General features: G+C 48.2%; 1 protein-coding gene across 1 annotated transcript; it reads right to left on the reverse strand.

The window, feature by feature from the left end:
• Positions 1-597: 597 nt before the first annotated feature.
• On the reverse strand, positions 598-11,322 carry LOC146021069 (serine protease 33-like). The gene is made up of 5 exons (XM_083154870.1): positions 11,312-11,322; positions 9,821-9,850; positions 6,980-7,251; positions 2,597-2,766; positions 598-1,089 (listed from the first exon to the last, which is right to left on the reverse strand). The coding sequence occupies exons 1-5, from the start codon at positions 11,320-11,322 to the stop codon at positions 598-600; spliced, it is 975 nt and encodes a 324-aa protein (XP_083010996.1).
• Positions 11,323-16,037: the final 4,715 nt, after the last annotated feature.

Raw genomic sequence — 16,037 nt, forward strand, 5'->3', positions numbered from 1 at the left:
CACCATCTGTGCAGTAAAGGGGTAATTAGTTGAAATTACAGATCCAGGCCCTACATGCTGAGCGGTTGATATAATACCCCCTACCACCCGCGGGACATCAAAGCTTCCCCCACCCCTACCGCTGGAGGATCGGTAGGGTCCCCAATACATTGCTATGCCCAGGGGTCTACGCTGCTGTTGACACCCCTGTGTGTATATATGTGTGTGTGTGTATATATATATATATATATATATATATATATATATTTTTTTTTTTTTTTATTATTATTATTATTATTATTATTATTATTATTTATATACAATTGGTCTATCTTTAATACTTTTACTGACCCGGCATATACTGGGTCACCTAAGTGTCCATTTCCGTGCTTTGCTCCGCCCCTCTGGAAACCCCCTTCGGAAAATCCTGCGTTTGCCACTGTGTATTGCAGCTGAGAACAATAGGCCTTGGTGACCCATGGCTCTCCAGAGAAGGCTAGCTGAGGAAGGCTCCATCTGTATCTTAGAAGGGTGAATTAGTCTAAACTCTACGGCAGTTCCATCACTATGGTAACAAAGTATTTACAATGTATCTGAAACTTTTTATACAACATTCAGTTAGAGTATTCCGCTGAACCCAACGGCCATAACCAGAAGACACATAGATACTTCAGGGCCCACGCCAGCTCCTGTGGCCCCATCGTGGCTGGTTTCAGAGTCATTGATGATCTGGGCGGCCCCAGTTTTATTCTTAGCGGTGAAAGTGTTGATCTTGACAGTTGTGGCTTGCGTTGTGTTTGGGCTAGCTGTAGTGTCACTCGTAATGGAAGTTTTCGGCCTGACAGTTATGGCTTGGGTTGTGTTTGGGCTAGCTGTAGTGTGACTCGTTGTAATGGAAGTTTTCGGCCTGACAGTTGTGGTGTCCACTATACGTTCATAAGCCTTAGCATCACTAATACCAGTTTGGTTCTGTATCCAGTTCACAAAGTTGGAAACCCTTGTGTAGACCCCGGGAATGCCTGGTCGGGCGCAACCAACTCCCCAGCTCATAATTCCGACTAGATTCCAGAAGTTACCAAGCTGGCACACCAAGGGACCTCCCGAGTCTCCCTAGGGAATAAAATGAGTGTGAGTTTAGACTGGTGTCCTGGCAGAAGAGACAAATACAGCCAGCGCCGTTGATAGCCAGAATGTCCCCGGCTAGCGGAGAGGTGCTCCATCTGACTGGGACGCGCGAGTGTCTCTCACACACGCGCGTCCCAGTTTTCCAGCAGCGGGGGACGGGAACCCTGCGGGGTTAGAGGGGTGGTGTGGGGAGGCGGCTGGGGACTGACGGGGAGCTCCATTGGAAGGTAACGCACGAGCACCTCGTGCGTGCGCGTCCCTATTTCAGCAGCTGCCGGGGGATAACAGTTGCCAATCAGACCCCCCGCTAAACTAGTGCGGATCCATCTGTATAAACAAGGCTGGGTGGGCATTATATTGGGTGGGTACGGAACGTGTCTGAGCTGTACAGTAACAATAGCTCATACACTATGATTGGATACTTCCTAAACCTGAGTGTGACTGAGAACTGGAGTCGTATAGTATTGTAAATCTAGCATTATGGGGTGATTCTGAGGTGGACGAAAGTGGATGGATCTCATGGATTCCAGGGTGTCCGTAATGTTGTGGGAAGGCCATTGGTGGGTCATTTATCTTCCATGGGTGAGCATAGTGCTACATGGCATTTTCTAAGGCCGGATGGAAGGGTTTATTGGGGGCCAGCACCATCTATGTGTCCCAGCTGGGCAGCAGTGAGTGCTCAGTGGCGACAGCCTGCTCTGTCTGTGGGATGGATGGACGGGGTATAGATCACACTGATTGTACCCCCTGGCTGTGGGGAAACATAGGCCCCTAACTAACCTCAGACAGTTTCTCCATTGCCCCTGTGCACGGCTCCGAACCATGGTTTCCCCTTGCACGCAGAGCTGAGGGAAGCTCCATCTCCCCATGTACTAGTGCTGCAATGCCCGTGCAGAGATGGAGGCCACTGTGGACATCCCTCCCAATGGCCAGGGAACACCTGCATTTTTAGGTGGAAATCCCAGAAAATGCCAGGTACTGCCTACAAACACCCCCCCAGCTGTCAATCATCATACCATACACATGCGCTGCCATTTGATAATCGGCAGGGCTGCACGCACCACATTTTTAGATTAAGTCGCGTGCACAATTGGTTTGAAATTCGGAGTTGTGACCAAACAGCAACAGATGTGTCCAAATACAGGATAAAAGACACAGCAGAGATTATGCGGTAATCATTTTACAGGGAACGATGATTAATTACTTCAAGTCCGGCAAAAAAAGTCAGCCAATGTAAGGCAGGGTATCCCCAGTATGAGAGATGACGGGTCTGGTTATCGGTCTCATGCTGCCACCGCCATGTTAGCCGCAGACACATCGCCATCTTCAGGACACATCCAGTGTGTCAAGCATAGCGAGGCACCAAGCATTGTTTTGCTAAATTACAAATGAGTGTGAATAAGGCCCTATGTACAGTATAGCTTCTAGAATGGGGCACCCCTAATGGAGGTAGGTAATTGTAAGATTGTGTATTTCAGTCACCGGTCCTTACCTGGCAGCCATCTTTCTTCCCCTCTGGGTAGCCGGCACAGATCATCGTGTCCCCCACTACTTGTTCTGAACTAGAAACCATGAAATCAGCATGGAAAATGTCATCGCACTTTTTACTGTTAATGAGCGGAAGCTCCACCTCCTTCAGCGAGAAGGGCGAAGGTAACTTCTCTGAAACACAACACATACGGGTGGATACATTATTACATTATAATAATACATCTCATGTACATTGACCAGATGATTTACTGCTATCACATACCTCGCAACTGTCCCCATTACAGAGGAATGGCACCACTATTTGCAGACTGTCCCACTGTCCCTCCCGCGGCTGGCAATGTCCCGTGGGTGTGTGTGTGTGGGGGGGGGGCGGAGTCAGAGCAGTGGAGATTGCTGAAGAGGTGACCCTGCCCCCTTTTCAGACCGCCCGCTCCTTAGGCACGGCAGATCCAAATTACAGTTTTTCAAATGGGTGGCAATAAGGTATGTGTCCCCACTTTATCTCTCTCAAATGTTTAGTACATAGACCCCCTTAGTCATTGATGTTTCATGCAGTGAAGAGAGGAGCAGTTTCTCATAGCAACCAATGAACTACAGTATCATGTTTTGGAGTGTACTTGGTAAATGTGACATTGAAGCCGATTGGCTGCTCTGAGAAACTTCTGCACTTTTTAACCTGATTGATAGGTCCACCCCTTAGCTCTCAAAAGTTTTTAATTCATCAGAGTTGTCAGGTCAATGTAAAGCGGCACAGGCGCCTAATCGCATCAAGGTTTGCCTGCACACTGGCATTTGTAGTCGCTGCTATGCAGGTTCACTTACCTGCCAGGATACATATAGGCAATGACAAGAACGATGACATCATCCCGATGAGCAGAATTTCTACAGGGGCCGGGTAAGTACACCCATCCTCTGCCCCTAACACTAACACTCCCTGTGTGATGCCTTTCCCTTTTTTACTAAGAATACAAATACCAAAAATCGTATTCGTATTCTTAATACGAATGAATACGACTGGTGTATTCGTAACTTCATTCGTATTCCGGAGTATAATTTAATAATCAGTCGTATTTGACTGATTCGTATTATCCGATGGCGTATTGATTGGTATGTTTTCTGATACAAATTTGTATTTTTAAATACAAATTCGTGTTTTTTAAATACAAATTCGTGTTTTTAAAATACAAATTCGTGTTTGAAAATACAAATTCGTATTTGAAAATACAAATTCGTATTGGCTTTAGCCTGCATGGATCAGTCAGATCCGTGCAGGCTGCAGTGCAAAAAAAAATGTAAAAATAAATAGATAATTTTAAAAGTGTGTATGTGTGCTTAGTGGCCTTTTATAAGTCACACATTTGTGATTTTGATCAGCTGCGGTTTATTTTCTGATTTTTTTTCCTCATGCGTAAAATTCTAAGATGTGAAATACACTTCCAAATCAAGGTGCGTATTTTTTTACGATTCATATTCGTATTTTTTACAAATACGAATTGTTAGTAAATGACTAAAGTACATTGTTTTCATGTTAAAAATAGGCGTTTTCTATCGATGTTGTATTCATTTGTATTCGTATTAAAAAATATGAATACGCCATGTATACACCATGAATACCGTATTTTCAGGATAGTAAATCCTGAAAATACGAATACGCATAAAAAAAATCATATTTTGCTGTACGAATACAATTTTTTTACGAATACTAAGCTACCTGAAGAAAATCCACATTTCCAACAAAAAATCACTCAAAAGAGTGTAAACATTTTTAAATCTCTTTTTTTTTCAATTTGGCAGGAAATAAAGTTTGGCACACATTATTATATGTTTTTTATTTCTTACTTTATTTCATATTTATATATACTGCTTATTCAATTTTATTCTAAAAGAGCGCTCCTAAGGGAAATTTACTAAGAATCCGAATACAATAAATTGTATTCGTATTCTTGATACGAATGACTACGACTGCATACGGCGTATGCAAAGTCGTGTTCCGGAGGGGAATTTACAAAGCAGTCAGATACGACTGCTTTGTAACCCTCCGAAGTCGTATTATTTCGTATTAACGGCCGTATATACGGCCGCTAATACGAATTCCTACAGGCAGTCTGCATGGATCAGTCAGATCCGTGCAGGCTGCAGTGTAAAAAAAAATAGAAAAAAATTAAAAAATTAAAAAAAAGGCGTTGGACCGTAACCAGCACCAGGCTGAAAGAGGCGGGGCTGGTAATAAAAAAATCAGGAAACCCGACAAATAGGGGTTCCCCGATTTTTTAAAACCAGCCCCAGGCTCCAGGTCCGGGGCTGATTCCCAAAATACGGGGGACAAAATGACTAGGGGTCCCCCGTATTTTAAGAACCAGCCCCAGGTTAAACCAGCCAGGGTAATGCCACAGCAGGAGGACACTTATTATATAAGGTCCTGCGGCCAAAACATTAACCCTACCGACCAGTCAGCCTGGCCAGGGGCCCTGGGGGAGTGGGGACCCCCCCCAATAAAGCCCCCCCCTCCAGGACTTACCTGACCAGGCTGAAGCCTGGTGCTGTCCCCGGTGACCCTGTGCGGTGGTCACCGGGCTGATTTCAGTGTAAAAAAATAGAATAAACTATTATCTTTTACTGTGGAACTATGAGTCCCAGCAAGCCTCCCCCGCATGCTGGGATTTGGAGAACCACAAGTCCCAGCATGCGGAGCATTATGGGGCCCGCTGGCACTTGTAGTTCTACAGTAAAATAAATAGTTAAATAAACACACACTGACAACACAGAAAAATAAAAGTTTAATACATACATTACACACATACTGATACTTACCTATCTTGAACCCGTACGTAGGTCCCGGGGCTCCAGGGCTGCTGAGTTGGGGGTCCGGGGCTCCAGGGCTTCAGAGTCCGGTGAAATCCATAGGGGGAACCTGTGGAAGGAAATCCTACTCACCAGGTCCTCTGGCGAAGATCCCGTCATCTTCTATGTCTCCACCGCATTAGCCGCCGGTACCCCGCTCACGGACTGAGAGGCGCAGAGATCTTTCATCTTCCGCGCCTCTCCTCTGAATGATTCTATTGGCCGCCTAGCGGCCAATCAGGAGCCGACTTACTCCATGGAAGCACTGTAGCGCTGGTTATGTGCACAGAATGGCTTCCGGCTGGAAAGCTATTGCTGTCATTGCTCCATGTACTGGCAGCCCGAGTAGGGGAGGAGTTTTCAGTCCTCTGTATGATGGGCAGTAGCAGCTTCCAATAGGAAGCTACTACATGCTGAGCTCCTCCCCACATGAGAGGAGGTCACACGTGGAGCCGGGTGTTGTGACTCCTGACAGGAAAGACATGTGATCATGTGACACATGAGGACAGGGAGAGACACAGACAGCCAGCAGAGAGCTCCAGAGGTAGATACCGCACCCCCCAGGGTAGAATGCACGCCCAGGAATGCGCCTGTGCGCACCCACCAGAGCTCTGATGCTGGCTGCCTGTTGTACCCTGGAAACCTCCTGGTTTTCACTGGAGGGGCTGCAGTCCTGCAGCCCAATAGCAGGAGCCGCCACTGCTACCATCAAATGATTTTTCCAGTGTGTGCAGCCCAGGACTTGGTGGCTGCAAAAGAATCAGGCTGATCGGGACCAGAAATGACATAACACACCCTCCCTCTAAATGCCTGAGCACACTTGTGTTTTCCCTGACACTCCTGGAACACGACCGGTTACCACTCTCAAATGCCGGCTTCCTGTCAATCACCTTCGGTATGGGCAGCGTTCAAAAACAACAGCAGGATTTTGTCACAGGACAGCTTTGCGCACCTCGTTGTGCCCTAGACACATGCACAGTATATCTATAGTCACCCGTCCAGGTATGAATCAGACCCATTGAGACATTCACCAAGCGCACCTGCTGTAAAGCACATAGTACTGTACATCCAGGGCCGCCATCAGGGGGGTGCTATGGGGAGAAGTGTCCCGGGCTGCTCAGACAGAGGGTATGGCCTGGGATGCTCTATCACCACACAGCCGCCAGAACCCCCTTCAATACAGCTACCAGTGGGTCCTCTGATCACTAGCCACAGCCCGCCGCACAGATACAGTCCCCCGTCATGACTCACGCCTGCTGCCCCAGGACGTTCACAGGCAGTGGGCAACAAGAATGCTGGGAGCTCCCTCTGTGTGCCAGACCCCCAATCTGAGTAATACAAATTACTGTATATTAGAGACAAATAAAAGGTCTAAGAGCTGAATTGTGACCCCTCACAGATCCCGTACATATATAATAACCTGTCAGGACACAGAGATACAAGTCTGCCCACATGTAGGGTAATCTGGTATATTAGCGCATACATACTTTACTTTGTAATGTATCTGGGATTAAGTTACAAACACTCTACCTGGTTCCCTCACCTTTTTCGGAAAGGGCGCCCCAGCCGGTAAGCCAACATTTCATTCCATCGGGGAAGCTCTGGTTGAGGTATGGCAGGCAGATTGGCTGAATGCGGGCACTATATGTCAGTTGTGTGGTCAGTTCCATCAATGCCAGGTCCCCGCTGTTTGTATCCGTATCATAGTAAGGGTAGATGATGAGCCTCTTCACAGGTATTACAACCCTTGTAGTATTGGGTCCAGCGAGATCCACAGTGCCCAGAAACACTTGTAAATTATCGGTAGTTGTGCTTCTGCGGTAAGAAGAATGGGACATCATTATTCCCAGGGAAATCATCCGCTGTCATTTATTACTATCTCACAAAGGGTCAGATGTATCAAGCCTTAACAAGAGATAATGTAGGGGTGATAAAGAGAGATAAACGTCCAGCCAATCACCTGCTAACTGCCATGTTACAGGCTGTGTTTGAAAAAAGTCAGTAAGGAGCTGATTGGCTGGACGTTTATCACACCTGCATTTATCTCTTGTTAAGGCTTAATACATCTGTCCCACAGTCTGTCACAAAACTGTGCTGGTGAGACTTATGCTGGGCCCGCAGGCAGAAGGGGCGTGGCCAGTGTGTGAGTGTGTGATTGGGCATAGCTACGTACAGATAAGATGGCACCAGATGCTTATAGTAGAAGGGGCAGCCTTTCAGTTGCTGCAAATTTGCAACCCAGTGTGTATGTCTGAATCAGGCCCATTGTTGGATGCATATACCAGAAGGGACTGCCTTTCCGTTGCTGCGAATTTGCAGCCCTGTGTGTGTACAGCTGAATCTGTCCCATAGTCTCATGCTTATAGTAGTAGGGGCTGCCTTTTTGTTGCTCAGTTGAGACATTTACTGAATCTATTCTTCTTACCTTACACAATGTGCTGCTGTCACAAGCCATGTGTTGGAGATCAGGGCCGCACCACAAGTTTGTGACGTTCCTTTTACAATGGCAGCCACCCAGGGCCACTTTCCCAGCACAGCGGTCTGGCCGCCCACCACACGCTGACTATATGCCAGCTGACCACATCCTACAAGGGAGAAAAGCTCATATTGGATACACACCATAAAATATCACATAAAGCCAAATGTCCTCTATCCAGCCTAGAACCAGCTTCTGTACATAGTCATTATCACCTGGACCTTTATCAGAACCCTTTATGTGTGTCCCATGGTACTGCAACTGAAAAGCCATCAAAAGGTTGTAATGGGGTGTTGTCAGCACCCATCGCAGAATAGTGAAACTCACTATTCAGCAATTTCCACTATTCTGCACCATTGCGCATATGTGCAACCCCTTAAACTGAAGTCACATTCAGGAAAATGCAACCACAGTCAATGGGCCGAAGCAGGCGGTGGTGCAGCATTGCTGGGGTGTCAACACAGCGTTGTAGGCACACACATGAAAATGCAGGAATCTCAGGACCATTTGTGGGAGATGTCACACAGCCACCGTGGCCTGTTTGACATCCGATCTGATCTGCAATCCCATGTACATCAGATCAGTCTGATATACAGTCTGCCTGTTATATACCGCAGAGTATAGAGTATACACGCTGAGAACAAGGGGAGTTACAGGTTGACATATGTCAACATGATGTTATCATTTGCAGATAGATCTACTTTTCAGGGGAGGGGCCAATGACGCAAATCTTGTCCTTTTAGCCCCGCCCCTCGAAGACCTGCAAATGGCGGGATTTGCGTACTGGGGGTGGGGCTTGATGATGTCTACATCAGCCCCAGTCTACTGAATTGCTGCTGATAGTCTTCTCTCTGGGCGTCTCCTGGAGAGGAAACTTTAGTTGTGCGTACACACAGTGAGATATGCACTATTCTTCTATTCCATTTTGTTTATAGAAGCAAAATCAAATAGAAAATCGAAAAAAAAAGTCGAATAGGCATCAAATGGTTTTTCTACATTCTATGCAGATTTGATCCCAACGCACATTCCCGTGTAGTGTAAATCGAATAGAAAAATAGACTTGTCAGGTAAGACTATATACAGATGTAGCCCCTCTCATTTATCTTCCTTAGGCCATGGCTCAGCACGGCTCTCCTTGGCTATCCTATTGTTCTCAGCTGCAATACAATACATATAACAATACAGTAGGGGACTAGCAGAGTAATCCTATTACTCACTTAATCCTATTAAAGGAATAGATGAGAGGGCTTCATCTGTAGTACAGATCTGTACTATATAGTCAAATCTAATGCATTTTGCCTTCCATTCGATTCAATCCTGATTCAATCGAATTGCAAGTAAAATTGCAAGAAAAAACACATCTTGTGTACCCACGAAAAAAGTATTCAACCCTCAGTGGCATAACTACTGTGGGGCAGCCCCAGCAGCCGCTTGAGGAGGCAAGCAGCAGCAGGGTCTGTGTGGGCGCTGGCACCCGCTCGATGCAATGATATGCTGCTGCCTGCCACTGCCCACTTGCTGAGAACCGGAGGCAAGTCAGCAGCAGCGCAGGTTAGGCCATGGCGGAGATGTCAAATTCCCCCACTGATTCAATTGACTGTACACAGAGCCGGCTATTGGCTACTGTGTACAGGATGGGCGGGCGGATGGGCGTGCTGGGGCGGCCTGGGATGTGTCGGAGCCAAGGGAAGCAGCAGTGTCTGCTGGTCTCTCTTCCTTTCTCCTGCTTCAGCTTCTCCGTAATGCGTGTTATGTCATCACGTCACATGCTGGGGAAACATGCTGGAGAGGAGCCTGGAGGAAGGGGGGGGGGGGCGCCACAAACTTTTTGGCAGGGGGAGCAAAATTTTGAGTTCCGCCACTGTCAACCCTGTTAGATAGACAGACCGACAGATATATGATACATACCTGTAGATGTAACTGATCTCATCACAATAGCTGTAAGAGAAGAGAAGGTAAATGGTAACTAACGTTATATAGAGGTCGCACATTTAATGCATATATGTAAAATCCTGTATGTACCACACATTACAGCCACTACTTGATTTATTTAGATGAGCCTTGATTACAATTACAAATGGGTGCAGGTAACAGACGTGAGTCACCACCCGGCTGGCTATGGCGGGGTCTGGGGAGGGGTCTGCTGACCGCATCCTAATGATCTACTCATTCCTCCCACGACTGCACGGCTGGGTCCTATCACGGTAGGACCTGGTTATCCCTGTATCTGCCCTCACCTCTCCCACTCACTCATTGGCCCGTGCCCAGCAGCGGACGCTGTGTGCTTTCTGCGCTGTTCACTATGCACAAGGGGAACGTTGTACAGCTTCAGATGTAGCTGCGTTATCATTGCCGCAATACAGCCACCAAAATCACATGCGAGTGGCGGAATGACCACACGGCTACATCGCCACTCAATGCTTTGCTATGAGCTGCGGGAGCAATTTAAACACAATCGTATGATGACGGAATCACAGCAATTACCGCAGAAGTCACATGTGGCGATTGGTGCAGCAGCGATGGGTGTGTCCAGATGTACTAAGCTTCAAAAAGTGATAAAGTGGGGAGTAATAAAGTAGAAGCCAATCAGCACTAAACTGCCATGTCACAGGATGTTCTAGAAAAATGACAGTTAGGGGCAGGTTGACTGGTACTGCATCTCTTTCCACTGCCTACATGGCTCTGGACCTAGATACTCGTGCTTAGGTGTCAACATTGACACAAAAAAAACTTGTTGACCTTTTACTGAATTGTCCGTTTTCATGTAAACCTTCTAATTGTGTTGTCCTTTTTGTCAACGTCAAACTTTTGTCAGTCGCAACCTTTTATCGTTAAAATAAAGTTTTCAGAATGACTATAATAGATGGTGTACAACTACAAAGAAAAAATGCTAAAAGAAATGTAAAAAAAATTCTAGATAAAACAAAAAGAATCAGGTACAGGTTGGGTCTCCCGTTTCCGAATAAACAGAAAACTAAATATTCCAAAAACCGTGTTTTTTCAGAATATTTTTTTATTTTTTTTCCCCCTGCCCCTTTTATAATACTTACCATGTCCTACGGCGCCTACGACGGGCTTCAGGATCCTCTTCTGCGGCATCTCCGGTCCCAGGGGTGCAGTGCGCGGGCATGCCGGTGAGATGACCGGCACTCCTGCAAAGTCACGCAATGCACCCCTGGGGACCACTGAAGAAGAACCTGAAGGCTGCTGGGGGAGGCCGGGGGACCATTGGGGGGACCAGATAAGTATGTTAAAAAAAAATATTCCAAAAACCAGAAAAATCCCTTATCTGAAATGCTCGGGGTCCTGAGCATTCCGGATAAGGGAAACTCAACCTGTATACTGTATATAAAAATATACCTGCACCATAACTAATGGCCAGCAGGCGGCAGCACTTACCATTGTACCATGTTAATTGCAGGCTGCAGTTTATATGACAGTGACGTATGATATTACATATACAGTACCGTACATATGTTCTCTACACAGGGCCTAATTCAGTAAGGATCGCAAAGTAACATCTTTCTGTAATGGGCAGAACCATGCTGTACTGCAGGTGGGGCGGATGTAACTTTGGCAGATCCCACAGATCATAACGACATATCGGGTACATAGTCTAATGTGTACCCATTATATCACTAGTGATACACCCCGTCAGCTGTGCAGCAAAACAGATGTCCCTAGAGATTTACAACTTTGGATGATTTGTGATCAACATTTATTGGTTTAAGTTCGATTCAACTCAATCTTAATCGATGTCTTGTCAAGAACCCACATTTACTAACATTTAAAAATGAATATTCAAAATCATCTGTTAGTAAATGCGACATTGAGCATGCACATACCCCCCCCCCCCCCCCCCATGTAGGCATTGGTCACACGCTGGGTCCTGTCCACAGCGATGTCTAGCGTGATGGAAGAGACGCCGATGTGATACAATAGAGTATAAAGAAATATAGAGTGAGACATGTCATACAACAATTCCATATCCCGATGATACAGATGACAGAGAGGGAATGTTGGAACTGTCTGGTAACTGGTAACTTATTTACTCTATTGGAGATGGGATGTTGCTATGGGGCAACCAATTAGATTGTATCTATTATCTTCTACAAGATGCTAAATCACTAAAAATTAGATTGTGATTAGTTGCTATGGGCAACTTCCCATCTTAGTAAATAAACGGTACTTGTGTATTATCAGGGCGTCCGGCTACACTATGTTTTTAACGTAGGCTAAGCTACGTGGTCAGCGCAGCCGGCGCCGTGATAATACAGGAGGCAGCAGGGTGGTGTATACTCACCCTCCTCCGGCCCGGGCACCGCATCGATCCCCTCGATCCCCGCTGACTCCCCGCAATCCACGGCAGTCGCATTCAGTCCCTCTGCTTCGGCACTCGCAGCGGACGCTGTACATAATTCAGCGTAGTGCCACTGGTGGCGCATCACATGGTTTTCCTGCTCCCCCAGCAGCACTACGCTATTTGCGTACAGCGTCCGTGACGAGTGCCAGAGCAGGGGGACTGAATGCGACTGCCGGGAAGTCACCGTGGAATGCGGGGAGTCAGCGGGGATCGACACGGTGCCTGGGCCGGAGGAGGGTAAGTATAGACCAGCCATTTTACCTCCACTATCCACGTCATACTCCCTCTATCCACGTCATACCCCAGTATCCATGTAATACCCCCAGTATCCACGTCGGCGTGGAGTTGTTATTATAAAGTGTGGCGAGTGCAGCGAGCCACCGAGCCCGAAGCGCGGCGACCGATACTGGGGGTATGACGTGGATAATGGGGGTATGACGTGGATACTGGGGGTATGACGTGGATAGTGGGAGTATGACGTGGATACTGGGGGTATGACGTGGATACTGGGGGTATGATGTGGATAGTGGGAGTATGACGTGGATAGTGGGGGTATGATGTGGATACTGGGGGTAGGATGTGGATACTGGGGGTAGGACGTGGATAGTGGGGGTATGACGTGGATACTGGGGTATGACGTGGATATTGGGAGTATGACGTGGATACTGGGGGTATGACGAGGATACTGGGGGTATGACGTGTATACTGGGGGTATGACGTGGATAGTGGGAGTATGACGTGGATACTGGGGGTATGACGTGTATACTGGGGGTATGACGTGGATACTGGGGGTATGACGTGGATGACGTGGATACTGGGAGTATGACGTGGATAGTGGGAGTATGACGTGGATACTGGGGGTATGATGTGGATACTGGGGGTATGACGTGGATACTGGGGGTATGACGTGGATGACGTGGATACTGGGAGTATGACGTGGATAGTGGGAGTATGACGTGGATACTGGGGGTATGACGTGGATACTGGGGGTATGACGTGGATACTGGGGGTAGGACATGGATAGTGGGGGTATGACGTGGATACTGGGGGTAGGACGTGGATACTGGGGGTAGGACGTGGATAGTGGGGGTATGACGTGGATAGTGGGGGTATGACGTGGATACTGGGGGTAGGACGTGGATACTGGGGGTAGGACGTGGATACTGGGGGTATGACGTGGATATTGGGAGTATGACGTGGATACTGGGGGTATGACGTGGATACTGGGGGTATGACGAGGATACTGGGGGTATGACGTGGATACTGGGGGTATGACGTGGATAGTGGCGATGTTAAGCCTTGTGTTTTTTTAAGGCTCCAGAGTTTACGTAGCCGGCGTAGTGCAGCAAAGGGCTGTATTACGTATACTACGTAATGGGCACCCTGATAACACACAAGTACCAAATAAACCACCCCTGATGAATGCAGCGCTTCCTAGGGCTTTGTGTTCTCCGCTGAAGTGTTACATTGATTACAAGTACTTGTTACTACTCACCAAGTGCTGCAAGTAAGAGAGCGCACCCAGTCGCCCCATTAATACCACAGACTCTTCCATGTTGTCTTCGGCCAATGAGTCCCCCATTGTGTTTCTGCATGATGACTGTCACAGTGGGGTACACGGAATCCCCCCGGATCTGACTCTGTGCAGGTTCCTGGGAGTGATCTTGGAGATGTCTCTTGGTCTCTCTCTCTCTATTCGGCTGTAATGTCCGGTAGACTGTCTGTCAGCTGTCTCTACCTCTTGGTCTCGGTATCTCTATTCGTCTGTAATGTCCGGTAGACTGTCTGTCAGCTGTCTCTACCTCTTGGGCTTGGTCCCCACTGCTGGGTCTTCTGTGCCGTTGTCAGCTCCTGTCCTCTGCCTCCAGGTGGATGAGTCTCTCAGGGCATCAGAACTTGGTTTTGTCTTCGGAGATCCCCCTGAGGCTGTGCCAGTGCAGAGAATGTGGAACGTGTGCCCACAGCTGTACTAAGCATCTCTGCCAAGTGCACAAAGTAACTCTTCCCAACATGGCACTGCCCCGGGCACATGAAGCCCAGCACTGCCAACAGTCACTGGTAGATCACTGCAACGTCACTGGAATCCTTCTGCATCTTCTATACAGGCGCCCGTTAGGGGATTATCACACAGGACGGGGGCCCAGTACATAGATATGGGGTCCGATACACATCGGTATCCAGTCAGTAGATCCACAGTGTCTAAGTCGCCAGTCAAAAGGTTGACAACTATTGGTTGACAGTTAAAGGTTGACATGGTCAAAAGGTTTATTTTACTTGTTCATACTTTACCATCAACGTGGGCATAGAGGCAGGGGTGTAACTATAGCACCGCAGCCCCCGCCACCGCGGGGGGGGGGGGGGGGGGGGGCGCTGTGCATGTGGGGGCGCCGGGGGCTGCGGTGCTATATTTAAACCCCCCCTCAATCCCCCGCAGACTTACCTATCGCGCTGGTCCCGGCGGCTCCGTTCTTCTGCTGAGGATCACCACAAAATGGCCGCCCCCATATAGCACACAGTTCTCTGAAACTGTCTGCTGTATGGGGGCGGCCATTTTCTGGTGGTCCTCAGCAGAAGAACGGAGCCGCCGGGACCAGCGCGATAGGTAAGGCTGCGAGGGATTGAGGGGGGGTTTGCATGGGCGGCAGGGTAGGGGTGCTCGGCGGGGCGGCGGGGAAGGGGTGCTCGGCGGGGCGGCGACGGGCCCCCCCCCCCCCCCTAACGGCGGGGGGGCGCCCAAAACGTAGCTACGCCACTGCATAGAGGGCCTTATTCTGGTTGGTTCGGACGGATGCATATTTGCGGACTGGTTCTGAGTGTTCTTAGCCCCGCCTTCTGTACGGATCGCTCACACCGTCCGAATGCGGTAAGACACCAACCGAACGGACCGCGAGTGGATTTTCCATGTGACCATCTCCTCCATCTGTGAGAACCTCCCCCATCATTCGATGGTCGCCGGCCACTCAGGCATTTCTCAGTGCAAACGCAGGGCTATGGGCGGGCAGCTGGCATCCGGCTATGTCAGCTGTCCGCTCCCCACACGTGCGTCACGGCCGGATTACCATACGTACGCCCAGCGTTTTCATGGGAACGCCCATGAAACGCGGGGTGTACACATATGAGCCCAAACAGCCCTTCACGCACCTCTCCAGCCCCTTTTCGGATTGTACAGGATTCACACCGTATTCGGACGTGCACAGCGTTCGCAAATGCGCAGATACGCCTCTGCACATGCGCAAACACCAACCATCGGCCGTCCGTCTGCATTCAGTGCCATCTGAACCAACCAGAATAAGGCCCGGAGTTAGATAGTGTGCCGAGCGCAGGGGATGTGGTACTCTTATACAATGTCCGTGTTGACCAATGTCGAAATTTTTCATGTCGACCTTTTGACCATGTTGGCTTTATTACTGTCTACCTTTTGGCCATGTCAACCTTTTGACTGTAGACCTAGACAATGTAGATGCAATAAGCCATTACCCTACACATCGGCCCCCTAGATGTTATTATGTCTGTACAGGCTATACAGCACAGGGTTACGGCCCCCGGCATGGGAGCAGGGCAGCAACTACACCTCCCCATATAGGGGCAATGACCATATAGGGGTCAGGCCACCCCTAGGCACAACATTTTTGCCCCCCCCCCCCCCTACTTTAATTTAATCATTATTAAGGTATAAGTCATATATATATATATAGTTACAGTATTTATAGATACATACAAATTTAACTGTGGCCAACATCAAAAAAGTTGCAAGCAGTCTGG

The sequence above is a fragment of the Crinia signifera genome, chromosome 7 (genome assembly GCF_055691185.1).
Source record: "Crinia signifera chromosome 7, ASM5569118v1, whole genome shotgun sequence".
NCBI classification, from domain to species: Eukaryota; Metazoa; Chordata; class Amphibia; order Anura; family Myobatrachidae; genus Crinia; species Crinia signifera.

Excerpts from the sequence above, each read along its gene's own strand:
- LOC146021069 (XM_083154870.1), bottom strand. Across the intron at positions 2,767-6,979 it reads GGGCGCCCTTTCCGAAAAAG|AGAAGTTACCTTCGCCCTTC; the intron begins GTGAGGGAACCA and ends GTTGTGTTTCAG. Across the intron at positions 1,090-2,596 it reads GGAAGAAAGATGGCTGCCAG|GGAGACTCGGGAGGTCCCTT; the intron begins GTAAGGACCGGT and ends TTTATTCCCTAG.